Source organism: Suricata suricatta, chromosome 11, assembly GCF_006229205.1.
Source record: "Suricata suricatta isolate VVHF042 chromosome 11, meerkat_22Aug2017_6uvM2_HiC, whole genome shotgun sequence".
In the NCBI taxonomy this organism is placed as follows: Eukaryota; Metazoa; Chordata; class Mammalia; order Carnivora; family Herpestidae; genus Suricata; species Suricata suricatta.
Genome location: NC_043710.1, coordinates 108,665,117 through 108,681,802, shown reverse-complemented (window position 1 = coordinate 108,681,802; position 16,686 = coordinate 108,665,117). Strand labels below are relative to the sequence as shown.

Genomic DNA, 16,686 nt, shown 5'->3' with positions numbered 1-16,686 from the left:
TTTGAGGTCTACTCCCGAAAGTCAGCCATGTATGAGAAGGTGAGCTGCTCCTGGCCCGCCCCGCGGGGAGCTGGGCACTGCCAGGCTTTGCAAAGCCCGGGGACCGTGGTGACACCCAGTGGCCATTCTTGGGCACTGCAGGCCCGAGCAGCTTCTCCCAAAGGGTCTCCCATCTCTGGCCTCCCCTTAGGGCTGAGGTAGGGGGTGCAGGGGGCAAGGGGGGGCAGGGCCTGACCTTGGAGCCTGCCCTTTGTTCCCAGTATGATGTCAGCAACGGCGGTCAGACGGGTGGTGGAGGGGAGTATGACGTTCAGGTGAGTGAGCCCCAGCCCCCAGGACCCGCAGGGCTCTGCTGTCCCCACAACTGGCGGGGCCTGTTTCTTCCTGTGGATGTGGGTCCAGAGGGAGGAGGGGCCCGGAGCTCCTTTGTACCCCTGGCGGGGGCAGTTCTGGAGCCCTCAGGTGGAGCTCTCACACCCCCTAAGAAGACATGGAGCCCTGCCATGAGATCCTGCCCCCCTAGCCTTGCCTCTCTGCAGGAGGGCTCTGGCTGGACCAACGGCGTGGTCCTGATGCTCCTGGGCCGCTCAAGTGACCGACTGGCTGTGGCAACAAACCAGAGAAAGGAGGTCCCTGTCTTCTTGGACCTGATGTAACCAGCAGGGAAAGTGCTGATGGAAGCACAACTAAAAGTAAAATGAATGAGGGGGGCGCCGGGGCCAGAGGAGGCTGTTGCAGACAGATGCAGAGGGCCGGGGTCTGTGGGGAGGAGACGCTGAGCAGGGTCATAGGAGGAACCGTCTCTGTGCAGATCTGGAAGACCGTCCGGGCGCAGAAAGGCCAGTGCGAAGGCTCTGAGTCCATTGTTCCAGGATGAGGTGGAAGCGGGGGCGGGGGTGGGAGCAGAGGAGGCCGGGGCTTGGGCACCGCTGGTAGGAGCAGAAAGGTGAGCGGGCTCCGGCCTGGGATGAACTGAAGGTGGAGCCGATGGGACTTGCTGAGGTCGTGGAATCTAAACGGACGGGGTCCCTGGGGTGATGCGTGGAGTTTTGCTCTGCGCAGTTGTAATTGCTCTGGCCGCGGCGGAGTCGGGCCCAGGGAGGGGCCTGGAAGTCCTGGGTTGGGCCCTTCCCCCTCCTGGAGCCTCAATAAGGAGGGAATCCTGATCTGTGGGGACACGTAGGTCTCCTACCTTCATACCCCCTCCCGTACCCCGCCCCACCTGGCTTCCCAAACACGTACTCTAGATGCTTGTTCTGTTTAGATGCTTACGAATACGGACTCTGTCCCAGCCGCACTGGGTCCCCAGCGCTGTGACGGAGGGCCCGGAGGTGGCTCGGAGCGAGCATCAAACACTGCCTCCCTGAACTGTCCTTTTACAGAAGTCCGGATTTGAATGTGTTCACCTGGATCATTTTATGCCCCTGGGGACATGCCCTTGGCACACGGGCACTTATTTTACCAGCTCTTTGTGCTCAGGGAAAGAGAGGAGGAGGGGCCAGCTCAGACCACTGTGGTCCCAGGGTGAGCGAATGTGTGACAGGTGACAGACTGAAGGGAGAACCGATTCCAGGTGTTTCATGCCGCCTTACTGGGTAGAACATCTGGTCAGAAAGCAGTAAGAAAATAGAAGACCAAAACTGCAAAACAGCTAGACCTGAGATAAATAGAACTCTGTACCCAACAACAGTAGAAAACATAGTCTTCTCAAATGCACACGAACACTCTCCAGGATAGATCATAATGTGAGGCCACGAAACAAGTCTCAGAAAAAAAAATTTTTTTAAATTGTTTATTAAGAGAAAGAGAGAAAGAGAGCATGAGCTGAGGAGGCACAGAGGGAGGGAGACACAGAATCCGGAGTACACTTATGGCTCCGAGCGGTCAGCACAGAGCCCTACACGGGGCTCAAACCCACAAACCACGAGATCGTGTCCTGAGCCAAAGACGGACCCTTAATTGACTGAGTCCCCCGGGCGCCCCTCTATGGAGGTACTTTTAGATGAGATTAACCTTTAAATCAGGAGACTTTTGGAACAGGAATTGTAAACCATGGCAAGCCATGGGTAAGTTCAGACAACAAAGGAAGTTGTAGTTCAGACAACAAAGTTCTTGTGGAGGAAAGAAGGAAGTTGGGAGGGGCTCTTGGAGGGAATGTCCACTGGAGCAGAGCGAGAAGTCAGGGTCGAGGTGACTTCTCATCGGCTGAGTTGTTGCTGGCGGAGGAGAAAGCCTTTCCACCTGCTGGGGTAAGTGAAGTAAGCTTTGAGGAGCTGCTCTGTGAGGCTGCCTCTTCAGGACTTCTCGCCTATGTTTTATGGGGGTTTTTTTAAAGTTAGTCTGGATTTATTAAGTTTTATCATAAAAAAATCACACATAAGCAAAATTAATGTTAGTGGTACCTTTCGTCATATTTTAATTGTAATCATAACTTTTCAGTATTGCTTTTTATACTGCTTTTGCCTTTAAATTTTAATTCAAGTATTTTGAATAATTAAGAAACATAGTCTTCTAAGGAAAAAAATACTTTTCTAATATTCTAGTGTGCACAGCTTCTGTGGTCTCACTTACATGTCCCTCTGGTGTGCTCTTTGACATGAAAGCAATCTTTGCAAAGCAGGAGATGACGAATCCAAATTAGACGACGCACATTCACTAGGATCCGGTGCTGGAGAAGGCTGAGCCGATCAGGGATGACGGACCAGACGAGATTCTAGCAGGTGATGCCATAAGTGGGCCGTCGGGCTTGCTTTAGAGGTGGCTCTTCAGCTCACAGCTCCTCACAGGCCAGCCCTGGCAGCCGGCGTCAGGTGCCCCCGGCCGCCCAGAGCCACGGCCAGGCTGACTAGCTCCGAAGTCGGGGGCTGTGTGCGGAAGGCTTCGCAGGATGGGGGTCATCCGTGTGCAGTGCAGAACCCTGCTCAGCCAGCACATTCGGCGGGCTTCATCTTGAAGATCCCCGTGCAGCTGACATCAGGCCAAACCTCAGAGGATGCGCCTGGCGCCCGGATCTGGGGGCCTTCACTTCGCCTCCACTCTGGCCGGGCCCGGCCATGCACCTCCCACCGGCTTCTCTCCGCTGAGCTGCCAGCAGCCCCTCCACTGTGTGACCTTGTGGGGTTTTTTAATTTATTTTTATTTACTGCAGGGGGGGCGGGGAGAGTGGGAGACAGAATCCTAAGCAGGCCCCTGTAGGGCTCAGACTCCCAAACCGCGGGATCATGACCTGAGCCAAAGTCAGATACTTAACCAACTGAGCCCCCCAGGTTCCCCGACTAGATTTTGAAATGAGATTTTCCTTTATTCATTTCATAGCCTCACTGTTGTGGCCTCACCCGTTCAGTTAAAGGTCTTGATAGAAGACCACTGACCTCCGCAAAAGGCATTCTGCTGCCCGACTGCTGTGGACTTATCCGGGCCCCGGTCTGAGGATCTAGCCTGCAGCCTTTGGACTTGCCAGCCGCCATAGTCACGTGAGCAGTTTTTTATTGTATTTTAATATGAACAAGTTTTTAAAGATAAACCTCTCTCCCTCTTTCTACATAGACACACACACACACACACACTCTCTCTCTCTCTCTCTCTCTCTCTCTCTCTCTCTCTCTCTCTCTCTCTCTCTCTATTGTTTGTTTCTCTGGAGAATCCTAATACACTCCAAAGCCAAGGTCTTCATTGGCTGACTCTACCACACATCTGAAGAAGAATTAACACCAGTCCTTCTCAAACTCTTCCAAAATAGAAGAGAAGGAAACACTTCTTAATTCCTCCTAGAGACCAGCAAAGCCTGATGCTTAGACCATATAAAGATGTCACAAGAAAAAATTACAGCCCAATATTTTTTATTAATGGTTTGCATTTAATTTTTGAGAGACAGAGAGAGACAGTGCGAGCAGGGGCGGGACAGAGAGAGAGGGAGACACAGAGTCGGACGTAGGCGCCAAGCTCTGAGCTAGCTGTCAGCACAGAGCCCGGTGCAGGGCTCGAACCCACGAACCGCAAGATCATGACCTGAGCCACCCAGGTGGCCCTCTTTGGGATAATTTTAAAAAATGTTTTAAAAATAAATAATGGCAGTAGTTGCAAAATATTGTGAATGTAATATAAATTGAATTATTCACTTTGAAATGGCAGATCTTATATGAGATCTATTTTAATCAGAAGAGAACCATCAGGAAGGAAGTCTGTAGCACCGGGCGGCAGGATGGAGGGGGCGCGCTGCGGGGCGGCGGGGAGGGCCGTCCTGTCGCACGAGGGACATTGCTCAGGCACCACAACTGACACCTGGACGCTGAGCCTGAGCCCTGCAGGGAAGGCCACGCGGTCACTAAGCTCGTCGGCCCCCACCCCTATGTCCCCTCGGCCTAGCCATCCATCCACGCCTGGGACGGAGCCTCGGCCACGCTGTTTGGAACGTTAAAGGGAAAGGTGACCCTCTGCCCCCCGTGATCTTGGGGCCACCAGAGCAACTGGCGTCTGGGTCACAGGTGTGCGGCCACATTGTGCCCCAGACACTGGGTACCCCCGTCGCCCACCCCACGAGGGAAGGGCCTGAGCAGGTGGCGGCCGCTGAGACGAAGGAGGAGAAGTGCAGCGTGGGGGCGGGGCCGGCGCGAGGCCGTGGACTTTGGCAGCCGGGTAGGCAGGTGCACCAGGCTGCGCCCCAGCACGCAGAGGCACCTGGGCTCGCTCCGTGGCCGCAGCCACAGCCACCATGCCGGGGAGGGCCTTCGTGCTGTGCCAGCTGCTTCTGCTGGGGCTGGGGTGCCAGGGCACCCTGCCCCCGCCCTGTGACAGGTAGGAGTGGGGAAGGATCTCGGGTCCTTGGGGGTGAGGTGTGGGTGGGGGAGAAGAAGGCCGTTAGCTTTCCTTGTGCAGCAGGCCTGGGAAGAGCGGGCTGCCTCCCGACCCAGGCACCTGCTGGCCAGGGTCCTCCCTCCCTCGGGGCACCTCCCCAAACCATGCTCTTCTCAGGGTTGTTCTGGGAAACTCTGCACGACTCCCCAGCCTGGAGGGGAGCGGCTCTGTGAGGATCTGAAAGGCGCTCCTAAGTTCTGTGACCGAGAGCAGGTCAGAGCTCTTTCCAGAGCCATAGCTCCATTTCCCCAATAAGAGTAAGTGGCCCTGTCCCGCCTCCTAGACTCACAGGGCACCGTCCCTTTTTGATCTCAGTGGCTCTCCGAGCTCACTCCGAGTCTCAGGCTGCAGCCGGGACCCAGGATCCAGCCCCGTCTTCCTGGACCTGATGTCACCAGCAGGGAAAGTGCTGATGGAAGCACAACTAAAAGCAAAATGAGCCCGGGGGGGGGGGGGGCGCCGGGGCCAGAGGAGGCTGATGCAGACAGATGCAGAGGGCCGGCGTCTGTGGGGAGGAGACGCTGAGACGCTGAGCAGGGTCGTAGGAGGAACGGTCTCTGTGCAGATCTGGAAGACCGTCCGGGCGCGGAAAGGCCAGTGCGAAGGCTCTGAGTCCATTGTTCCAGGATGAGGTGGAAGCAGGGGCGGGGGTGGGAGCAGAGGAGGCCGGGGCTTGGGCACCGCTGGTAGGAGCAGAAAGGTGAGCGGGCTCCGGCCTGGGATGAACTGAAGGTGGAGCCGATGGGACTTGCTGACGGTTGTGGAATCTAAAGGGACGGGGGTGGCCTGGGGTGATTCATAGACTTTGGTTCTGGGCAGTTGTGAAAGGGATTTCGGAGAGCTGGGCGATCAAGAGTTCCGTCATGCGCTTGGCTGCTTGTGCCAAAAGAACGGAGAGAAGACAGGCGGGTCGCTGAGGCCGCGGTTTAGGTCCCTGCAAGGGCGCGATTAACATCGGGAAAGGCAGGGGCACCTGGGGGAGGCCCCGGCGCCCTCGCTGCTGGACGTGTGTGAAGAGCGTTCACTTCTTCGGCAGCACGATGACCTCCTGCGAGAAGTGCGGCCTCCCAGGAGCCACCCGGGAGTCTTCGGTGACGAAGACTGTCTGGTCTTCGTCCTGGGTTCCTGGGGTACAAGCCCTCAGCTCCGCGAACGTTCATGTTCATGGTCGTTGGTGCTCAGGGCGGGTGCCGACAGTTCGCGTCTCGGGATGACTCGCCGCCCCCTCGGTGGCCATGCCAGAAAGACTGACCGCGTGATTGGAGGCCTGGGGCTTTGGGTCACAGGGTATCAACCTGAACTCCTGACCTCTGAGGGCGGAGGGGGCTGAAGATTGAGTTCAGCCACATGACCAGTGCTTTGACCAACGGTGTGAGTGAGACCCCAGTAAAACGGGGGAGTGTCCTGCGTGGTGGACACCTGATGCGCCAGGAGGGTGATCTGTCTGGATTCTCCGGGGAGAAGACAGGGAAGGTCTGCGTTCAGGATGATCCCAGGCCTCTTCCTTTGTGTGTCTCCATCTGAGCAGTCCTGATTTGTATGCTTAGAATGAAACTGTAATCGTAAGGGTGGTGCTTTCCTGGGTTCTGTGAGTCCTTCTAGCACATCATTGACCCTGATGGGTTTGTGGGAACCTCCAAATTTGTAGCCAGTTGGTTGGAAGTAGGGGGACCCTGGGAACCCCTGAACTTGGAACCCCAGCTGCCGTCCTGTTGGGCATGGTGCCCGTGGCCTGAGCTGGTTGGTTAGTACCAAGATTAGATTGCAGTCCAGCAGTTAATGTGAGAAAACGTGACCTTGGCTCCCTGGAACATGAGGCTCGGGAAAAGCAGGACGTAAGCACGGGGGATGAGGACCCTTCAGCTCCTGGGTGGCCGCCGGGTCTCCCGTGGTTGGGACAGCAGCTGCATTGGGATCCGTTCCCGGAGGTGAAAGTTGTCAATGGGATTTAGAGATGACAGGTCAGCACCCAGGGTGTTGGCTCACTGGTTGCTTAAGAAAACACAGAATAATAAGAAAATGCAATCCCTTCATTATGAATATCCTAATGGCAAACGCGGAGTGAGAAACGGCCAGGCTTTGCTTCTGGTCCAAACCACAGCCCCTCGGCTCGGGCCCTGCCTGAGGACTGTTGGGGAAGATCCTGATTCTGCCTGCCTGAGGTGTGGCCTGAGCCTCGGAGCCATTCCCATGGGGCGGGGCGGGGGAAATGATTCTAAAACGACAATCAAGAAAGCTAGACTGAGTCCTGAGAGAGCAGGACAGAGAGGGCGAGGGAGAGAGGCAACGACCCCTCCCTGCAGGGAGAAATGGGGCGTGGGGCACCTGTGTGGCTCGTCAGTTGTGTCCAACTCTTGCTTTCGGCTCAGGTCTTGATCACATGGTTCATGGGATCGAGTCCCACATGGGGCTCTGTGCTGACAGTGGAGCCTGCTTGGGAGTCTGTCTCTCCCTCTGCCCCTCCTCCACTTCTCTCTCTCTTTCAAAATAAACAAACTTAAAAAAATGGGGCGAATAAAGCAGCTGTGGCTAGGGCCCAAAAAAGATGTTAATGCAGCACTTCTTAGAAATTGAGGGACCAGTTGGACCTGCTGTGGGTCCTCCAAGATGTGAGGAACCTAAACACATCTCCACTCACCCCACTCTGGAAGAATCTGGAAAACCGCAGGGCAAAGCGGGTAATGAGAACACTGCCCTCCAGTCTGCAGAGGCAGGAGCCCCGCCAGTTAATCAAGATGAGTACTGGTGACAGGACCAGGGTCCCCTGCAGAGGAGTGGACAAAAAGGTCAGAGCACAGCAGGTCCTGGATCCTGTGACGCGGGGCCCCAGGCCCTGCGGGAGCAGGAGTGCTGGTGAGTTGGATTCAGAGGACGGGGAAGCACAAGCCTTGGCGGTCAAGGTGAGGGTTCAGACGGAAAGTGCAATGTTTAGACAGACTTGCCGTCGAGGGGTTGTTTCTCCTTCGCCAAATGTTGCCCAGCAGCGGCTTCCACACCTGGCCGGGAGCACTCGCCCGGAGGAGCATGGTAAAACCGAAGCGTGTTGGCAAAGCCACAGCTGGAACACGAGGGTCGAAGGCGCCCCAAATGCCGCAGCAGGGCCCCAACGGGCGGGGCCGCGCCAGCGTGGACCGCCGAGTTCCGGTTTTCCAGCCAGAGAGCACACCTCCATCCCCCAGGTGACGGGCCGACAGAGAGCTGGGACAGACGGTCCCCACGCGGGTTGTCGGGACCAGGGAGACAGCGGCAGGCAGGGCTGGCGCAGCTTCGCAAGTGTGTGCTCGCCACCCCCCCCCCTGCTCCGCCGGCAGGGGCCCCGCGGGTGGGGCTGCCGGACAGACTGACTCCTGACTCCGGGGCGAGGGGTGCAGTGGAAGCCGGCATGGCCCTGTGAGCCTTCCAGGGGGCGAGGCGGGGGTAGGACTACGCTGCTTTCTCTCCCCCCGCACATTCTTCAACCTTCTTGCCCCTTCCCGATGCAGAGGCCCCAGGGCCTGGCAGCGGCTCCGCGTGTCAGAAGCAGGGGTGACTCCTAAGCAAGAAAATGTATCTGTTCCCTTAAGCCGCTACGTCCGACTTTCTAAGGGCCTGGTTGGGGGGTGTCGCGCCTCCTCCCCACCTGGCTAAGTGGGGGTCGTCTCTGTGGCTGTGTTCAAACCCAGGGCAGGAATGGCCCGGCCCGAGTGCAGCCTGCGCCACCTGTGGGGGAGGGGCCGAGGGGAGGCGCTGGCTGCCCTGACAGCCCGGACCAGCCTGAGGCCAAAGGTCGAGAAGTTTGGATATAAGTGGACCGAAGGAGAGACAGTAGCTGCGGGTAAAGGAGTGAGTGGATTAATGATAGTGCGTTGAAGGAAATCCACTGTTGTATTAACCCTTTATTTTTTTTAAGTTTGTTTATTTTGAGAGAGAGAAAACGCATGTGCGAGCCAGGGGAGGGGCAGAGAGAGGGAAAGACAGACTCCCAAGCGGGCTCCACGCTGCCAGCACAGAGCCTGAGATGCAGGGCTGGAACTCGCCCACCGCGAGATCATGACCTGAGCCAAAGCCAAAATCCAGTCGGGTGCTGAGCCGACGGAGTCACCCAGGTGCCCCTACATTAACACTTGAAAAGACGCTCAGAGCAAGAAGTGATGCTGTTCTGAGTTCAGAGGGGTGAACATGGGCGCCTGGGTGGCTCAGTCGGTTGGGCATCCAACTTAGGTTCAGCATGATCTCACAGCTCATGGGTTCAAGCCCCATGTCAGGCTGACAGCTCAGAGCCTAAAGCCTGCTTCAGATTCTCTGTCCCTCCCCCCACTCACATTCGGCCTCTCTCTCTCTCTCTCTCTCGCTCAAAAATAGATAAACATTTTTAAAAAACTATAAAAAATTGTTTTATAAAAAAGGTGAATGCACGTATTGCTGAAATCACTTCTGCTTTGGAACCTGACAAGATCAAACGGAAGCCTGCAAACCTGGCCTGGCCAGGAAACGTTTGGCCACAAGATGTGATGATGGAGCAGACTAATTATTCATGACTCTAGGAGACGCTAGTAACATGCCAGCGTCTTCAGACTCTTCAGCTTGTATCTACGATGGTGCGATGTGGTGGGAACACGAATGTTGGTTAGATTATAATATTAATCCTGTTGGCCAAGTGTGTTGGGAAACTGAGTTGACAGCCTCCTCACCCTCCCCTAACTCTAAATGTTAGGTATATCCGTGCTGGTATGCTTGCTTTATCTGTTACATGAATGCTACACCAAATGTAGATGCTCAAACAGTAGGAGTGTTCTGCTAAACCAGATGCTTTGCCAAAGATCAGAGGGTGTGTGAGTCCTTTGACCCATTTTTCTGAAATGTAACCTCTGAGCTCATGGGATTTCCCAGGTCATAGGAGAGCTATGGGCATTGGGGCAGCTCTGACAGTGCATTACCGAGGTGACTCATGGTGAGCCCTCCGGTGGCCATTCTAATGAGAGGTCTCCGGATGGGCGCACGCCGTGCCCTAAAGGCTGACCGTGTGGTTAGAGGGTTAGAAGTTTGGGTCATGTGATATCAGCCCCACCTCTGGGGAGAAGAAGGTGGCCGGAGATGGAGTTCAATCACTTGGCCAATGCTTGAATCAGTCATGCCCATGTGATGGAAACCTAATAAAACCTCCGGACACCAAGGCTCAACGGAGTTCCTATTTGGTGAACACACCAAAGTGCCAGGAGGGTGCTAAATCCTGACTCCAGGGGAGAGGACACAGAAGCTCTGTGTTGAGGACCCCCCTGCGTGTCTGTGAAAATGAACTGAGTGATGGCAGTTTTATTAGAGACTCTGCTCTTAAGCCTCCAGGGTCTGCACTAACTCAGGGTGGTGAGCATCCGAGTCTAAGTCCACCCACCACCCCTCTTGCCCTTGGCCTGGGCTTTCTTAACAACAAAATCATATTTGAGCGTCTGCATTTAAAAATTTTTTTATTTATTATTTTTGAGACAGAGCATGAGCAGAAGAGGGGCAGAGAGAGAAGGAGATAGAATCTGAAGCAGGTTCTAGGCTCTGAGCTGTCAACACAGAGCCCAATGTGGGGCTTGAACCCGTGAACCACAAGATCATGACCAGAGTCAGAGGCTTAACCAATACACCCACCCAGGCGCCCCCGAGTATCTGCTTTTAGTATAGCACTTACACACTCGGTATAGCCATATTTTGGTATGAGTGTGCCTAGCCTTTGGGGGAGTCCGTGCAGAGTAGGGACAGACTCAAAGAATCCACTATTTTAACAACCAGCCTATAGAGCCTTCACATGCGTTTCCGTGTATTTGTGCTGATTTGATTACTCGTTTCCTTCCTTGATCTGCCCCTATTTGTACCTGAGACTATGCAGAACTACTTAGCGTAGCTTTTCCCACTGGGGCTACATTCTGAGCCTCTGCCTCAGTGTCCCAGCGCACTGCGCCGTCAGCACCGGCGTGGCTGGGTTGCATAAGGTGGTAGAATCGACCCAAAGATGCCGGTGCCACAGCGTACCCTGGTGTGGCCGTAGCACAGTTCGGCCGAATCACAGAACAACTCTGCAAGGTACAGAGGCATTCTCTGTGCCTTCTCCGTGGACTCCAACCTTGCCCTTGTACCAGATATGATTATGGACAGTAATCATTACCAGTAGCCCTCATTTATTACTTATTGTAATGAGTTATTATCTCTATTTCTGGTCCCAAGTCCGCTGGAGGCGAAGGCAGCCACGCCGTCTCAGCCCACGGGCTCCTCGTGCCGTTGGAGCAGGGCCGCCTCCCGCGGGGGGACCCCGGTGGCCTTCAAGCAGCCCCGTCCCTGCTGACTGCACAGCAGGGTATGTCGTCTTCCGATCTATCCTGGGAGCGAGGACAGTCCCCGTGCATCGACTGTCCAGGGAACTAAGTTGTCAGGCCTACACGATTCCCAGAGACGCGGCCTCTGAGCCTCCGCGGCTGCCGTGGAAGGCCGCTGCCACATGGCTACGCGGGCCTCGTCAGCCTCAACACAGCGCAGAGGCCCTGCCGGGTGAAGATGGAGGAGTCTTCCGCCTCTGCCTCTCCTCACGAAAAGGAGGTTCAGTTTGTACAACAGTGTGGGACTAACCTCCCGCAAAGTTGCAACCCAGCCACGCCGGAGCTGACGGCGCAGTGCGGAGGGACACTGAGGCAGAGCCTCAGAATGTAGCCCCAGTGGGAAAAGCTACGCTAAGGAGTTCTGCATAGTCTCAGGCACCTCGCGGTCCGATGCTGCTTAGTGCACCTTGCGCGTCCTTACCGTTAGATTCTCGAGGCCGGAGTGCGGCTCAGACACCGTGGGCTACGGAGGTGGGAGTCCTGCCCAGACGCAGCTTATCTGGAGGGTGCCGTACGGCCTCCCCCGTCCCCCTCCCCGCACAGCGGGGCTGTTCCCCGGGGGAGCCTGGGCTTACCGTGGGGTGCCTACTGCTTCAATCCCACAAGAAACCTGTTTATTCTCTTAATAGCTTTTTGTTGGGCGCCTGCATTGGGGCGCTCAGTTAAGTGTCTGACTTCGGCTCAGGTCATGATCTCACAGTTTGTGGGTTCGAGCCCCACACTGGGCTCTGTGCTGACAGCTCAGAGCCTGGAATCTGCTTCAGTTTCCATGTCTCTTTCTCTCTCCACCCCTCCCCTATTCATGCTCTGTTTCTCAAAATAATAAATGTAAAAAAAAAAAAAAACTTTCTGTTCACAAAAACCAGGGTGATCTACATTTGTGCGTATAGCACACTGCACATGCTGCTGTGTTTTGTCCATCGACATCAGGGGACTTTCCAAGTATTTGATTTTCAAGGTTTATAGTTACACAGCCATTAGTCTGCCAAGAGTTGTAAACCACACAGACCAAAGACCCAGTGGGGAGCTGTTGTGAGAAATTCCTTTCCAAATAACATCCTTCATAGCAGGTGTGATCTAAACACGTGACGTCAGAAGACACGAGCACGTCGCTGGAGTTCCCTCTGGCCAACGGCCTGGTTCATTATCGCGTCCTAAACCCAGACTGCCCCCCGATGACACCAGTCCTGCCCGCAGGCTTCCATTCCACTTTGTCGAGTTCCCAAGGCAGGCTGGTCACGGAAGACGCAGGCCTGGCCCTCAGGGCACCGCTCTGCTGAGGACGTGTTAGCCCCTTGCTCTCTCCAGGCACTGAGGTCAGGCGAGATCTCCATTTTCACCGAGTACCCATTTACTCACCTGTCTGCCCTCGGCTGCCATGTCTCCTATTTCCGTTTGTCTTCTTATCCATTCTGTGTTACCCTATATCTTTTGATTGAAGCATTTATTTATTTAAAAAAATTTTTAAACATTTATTTATTTTTGAGAGACAGAACATGACTGCGGAGAGGCAGAGAGAGAGGGAGGGAGGGAGACACAGAATTTGAAGCAGCTCCAGGCTCTTAGCTGTCAGCACAGCGCCTGACACAGAGCTCCAGCTCACCAACTGCAAGATCATGACCTGAGCTGAAGTCTGATGCTCAACCGACTGAGCCCCCCAGGTGCCCCTTGATTGAAGCATTTAGTCCATTGATGTTTAGAGTGAGTACTGAAAAACATGAATTTATTGCCATTATGTTGTCTGTAGAGTTGGAGTTTCTGAGTTTCTGGTGGTGTCTCTGGTCCTTTCTAGTCTTTGTTGCTTTTGGTCTTTTTTTTTTTTTCTTTTTTTTTTTGTCTTTTCTCCCCTCAGAGAGTCCCCCTTAAAATTTCTTGCAGGACTTGTTTAGTGGTGACAAATTCCTTTAGTTTTGTTTGTCTGGGAAACTTTTTATTTCTCCTCCTTTTTTGAATGACACCCTTGCTGGATAAAGAATTCTTGGCTGCATATTTTTCTGATTCAGCAGGTTGAATACATCTTGCCAAGTTTCTGTGGACAGGTCTTCTGCCAACTTGATCTGTCTTCCCTTGTAGGGTAAGGACTCTTCTTCCTTTGCTGCATTCATGATTCTTTTCTGGCCTGAGTATCTTGTGAATTTGACTATGATATGTCTTGTTTTTATTGGATCTAATGGGAGTTTTCTGTGCTTCCTGGATCTTGATGTCTGTGTCTGTCCCCAGGTCAGGAAAGCTTTCCACTATGATTTTCCCACATAAACTTACCCGTTTGTCTCTCTCTTCATCTTCTGGGACCCCGTGATTCAGATGTTACTCCTTTTAAATGAGTCACCAAGTTCTCTAAGTCTTATTTTGTGCTCTTTTGCCTTACTTTTCCTTTTTTTGTTTCTGCTTCATTGTTCTCCGGAAGTTCGTCCTCTGTGTCATGGATTCGCTGCCCTGCTTCATCCATCCTTGCTGCTGTGGCGTCCACTCGAGATTGCAGCTCAGTTATAGCATTTTTTATTTTGTTCTGGCTAGACTTCTTTTGTCTCCACAGAAGTGGAGCTAGTACTCATATTATCATGATTCTGAACTCTGGTTTAGGCATCTTGCTTGTATCTGTGTTAAGTCCCTGGCTGTCATTTACCTTCTTTCCATTTGTCCTTGATTTTCACTAAACTTTTCAACCTTTGGAAGGGGCCTTAGGTTTGGCCGCTGTACTCCAGATTGCTGGCAGCAACACCAGACTTGCTGGTGCCCCGTGGTTCCCTCACATCTGTCCAGGATAGAGGTATAGGCCCAAAAGGAGCGGCTGCTCCACCACTAGATAGTACGGCTGCATTCACTGTTGGCCCCCAGTCAGCCACGGGGCTGTGGCCACAAGCTGCCCACCAGGCCCTGGGGTTCTGACATAAAGATTTGAAAAAATGGTCAGCTGTGCTCAGTTGGTTAAGCGTCCAACTCTTGATTTCAGCTCAGGTGGTGGTATCATGAATGGTGAGTTCAAGCCCTGCGTCAGTCTCTGGGCTGACAGCTTGGGGCCTGCTTGGGATTCTCTGTCTCCCTCTCTTGCTGTCCTTCTCCCCCTCTCAAGACAAATATTTTTTAAAGATATTTGAAAATATAGCTACTGTTTCTTGCTCAGGGATCATTCATGCTTCTGGCCCACTGCGCAGCAAAAGGTAAGTTGAGATGATGTGGGAAAGAATTTTGTAGTCCCACCAGCAACCTGTTTGCCCATCTCCTAGAAAACCAGAGGAATCTATCCAGTGGGGACCCTCCTCTGACCCCCACTCCATGCTGAGTGTGAGCACACACTTGTGAAGCTGTGTAAGCCAGCCCTGAATGCTTTCATTTCTCACCATTCTATTTTTTAATTGTTTAATGTTTTATTATTTAGTTTTGAGAGAGAGAGGCAGAGCATGAGCAGGGGAAGGACAGACAGAGGGGGAGACAGAGAATCTGAAACAGCTTCAGGCTTTGAGCTGTCAGCACAGAGCCTGACACAGGGCTTGAACTGAACCAAAAGATCATGACCTGAGCCGAGGTTGACCAACTGAGCCCCACAGGCGCCCCCTCCCTGTTTTAGACAAAAGTTTCAGTTGCTGTTCCAATTCTGTATGGAGCACCCCCTCCAAGAGTGATAAGCCACTTGATGTGTCCATTCTACATTCTCACTCTCAGAAGACTCTGGGCCGACCAAATTTGCACAGTATCTTCTTTTTTGATGTTGTATTTTAAGCATATTCCTGTACAATCAGAGATGCAAAAGCCTACTTTAATGCGCCCCTTGAATTTCCAGAGTGACCTCCCGAGTGTCATGCCCCATATGGGCATCCCTTTGATGAGTCCAGTTTTTTTCCTGCCCGTGAGGCAATAAAAACCCCAACCGTGGGGCTTTTTGCATTCGATTCTTCCATCACTTCAAGGGAAACAATGCAGTTCAGCCCACTGAGCTGTGTTCTTTCGTTCTTTGGAGATTTCTGTCAGTCAGTCAGAGTGCATCGGCCTTCCAAACAAGACCCTGTCTGTCCGCCTTGGAGCTGCCCCCAGTAACCAAGCAGCTCTCTGTTGGTCCTGGAGAGCTGTCCACAGCCCTGCTGTACAGAGAATGGGTCCAGCCCATTCTAACATCACTGATTACAGTGGGAATCTCCTGGTGCCCGCTGGGTATTCCGCACTGCTCCAAGTGACCACCCGGTATGGGCTTAGGTACTTGTTTACATCCTGTACTGCACAGGGTCCTCATTCTCTCAACCCAGTTTGTCACTACCACCCGCAAACCCCGACCATGTGTGCACACACGTGCACAGGTGTACTCACACAGCCCTGGTCTGGGCCGGGGAATGTGCCCACACTCCAGCCTTGCTTCTCCCCTAACGGCGGTGGCCTGACCTGCGTCCCTCCCGACACTCTCTGCAGCCAGATTTACTGCCACGGGGAGCTCCTGCACCAAGTTCAGATGGCCAAGCTCTTCCAGGACGACAAGCAGTTTGTGGACATGCCGCTGTCCACGACTCCAGGTGAGGCGCCTGGGGGCCCCACCTTCTGACCTTCTGCACCAAGGATAGTGGGCGCGGGGCGAGCAGGGGAGGGACTCCTGGGCTCCAGCTGATCCCTTCTGGCCACCTGCACCCCAGACCAGGTTCTGCAGCACTTCCGGGAGCTGGCTGCCAGCCACAACGACAGCATTCCCCGGCCGCTGCTGCACGCCTTCGTCCAGGAGCACTTCCGGGGCGTGGGGCAGGAGCTGGAGCCCTGGACCCCCGCCGACTGGAAGGACAGGTACGGCCTGGACAGAAAACAGGAGCGGGGCCTTGAGAGAGGGCGGCCCCCCTGAGCCCTGGGGCTTCGGCCGGTGTTCTTCCAGCCCCCGGTTCCTGCAGAAGATCGCGGACCCCAAGCTGCGGGTGTGGGGGGAGCAGCTGCACCAGCTCTGGAAGAAACTGGGAAAGAAGGTATCCCTGTCCTGGGTGTTGGCGGGGGACCAGGCAGGGGGACAGGCTTGCCCACTTGAGGCCCACCTTGCTGTGAGAGCACAGAGTGGGACACATTTCGTAAGATGACTGTCCCCCATCCACGGGGTCCTTGAACAGAGTTCTCTAGAAAGAATTTATGGAGGGAGAAAAGGGAACATCCACTTCTAACTTCTCACCTCCTCACCATCCCCCCCCCCCCCCCCCCCCCCCCCCCCCCCCCCCCCCCCCCCCCCCCCCCCCCGGCAAACCCAGTCTGTGCCGCCACCTCCAAGCTGCCCACCTGGGCTCTCCCTTCCCTCATGTCCTCCAGCCAGGCCTCCGCCCAGGAGTATTGCCTCTGCTGACTGTGGCCTGTGCTCAGCACTATTTGTTAGACACTTTCTCTCCTTTGAGGCTCAGAGACCTCAGTGGGTTTGCCCAAGGCTGCCCAGCATCTGTCCTCCCAGCCGGCCCCCAGGGCTGGCACCCACTGGCTGCTCCAGGCCCGCCCCCCGCCCCCCAGCACCCCCAGGAGCAAAGCCCGGCTCTGTTCCACG

The 16,686-nt window shown here is 54.6% G+C and overlaps 1 protein-coding gene across 1 annotated transcript in view; it reads left to right on the top strand.

The window, feature by feature from the left end:
- Positions 1 to 4,085: 4,085 nt before the first annotated feature.
- The window catches only part of TREH (trehalase), a 13,335-nt gene continuing 734 nt past the window's right edge, over positions 4,086 to 16,686 (top strand). Inside the window, exons 1-5 of the mRNA XM_029915708.1 lie at positions 4,086 to 4,794; positions 15,594 to 15,694; positions 15,812 to 15,956; positions 16,042 to 16,129; positions 16,461 to 16,673. Of these exons, the coding sequence (XP_029771568.1) occupies positions 4,712 to 4,794; positions 15,594 to 15,694; positions 15,812 to 15,956; positions 16,042 to 16,129; positions 16,461 to 16,673 (630 nt within the window). The 5' untranslated portion in view covers positions 4,086 to 4,711. The remainder of the gene's footprint in view (positions 4,795 to 15,593; positions 15,695 to 15,811; positions 15,957 to 16,041; positions 16,130 to 16,460; positions 16,674 to 16,686) is intronic.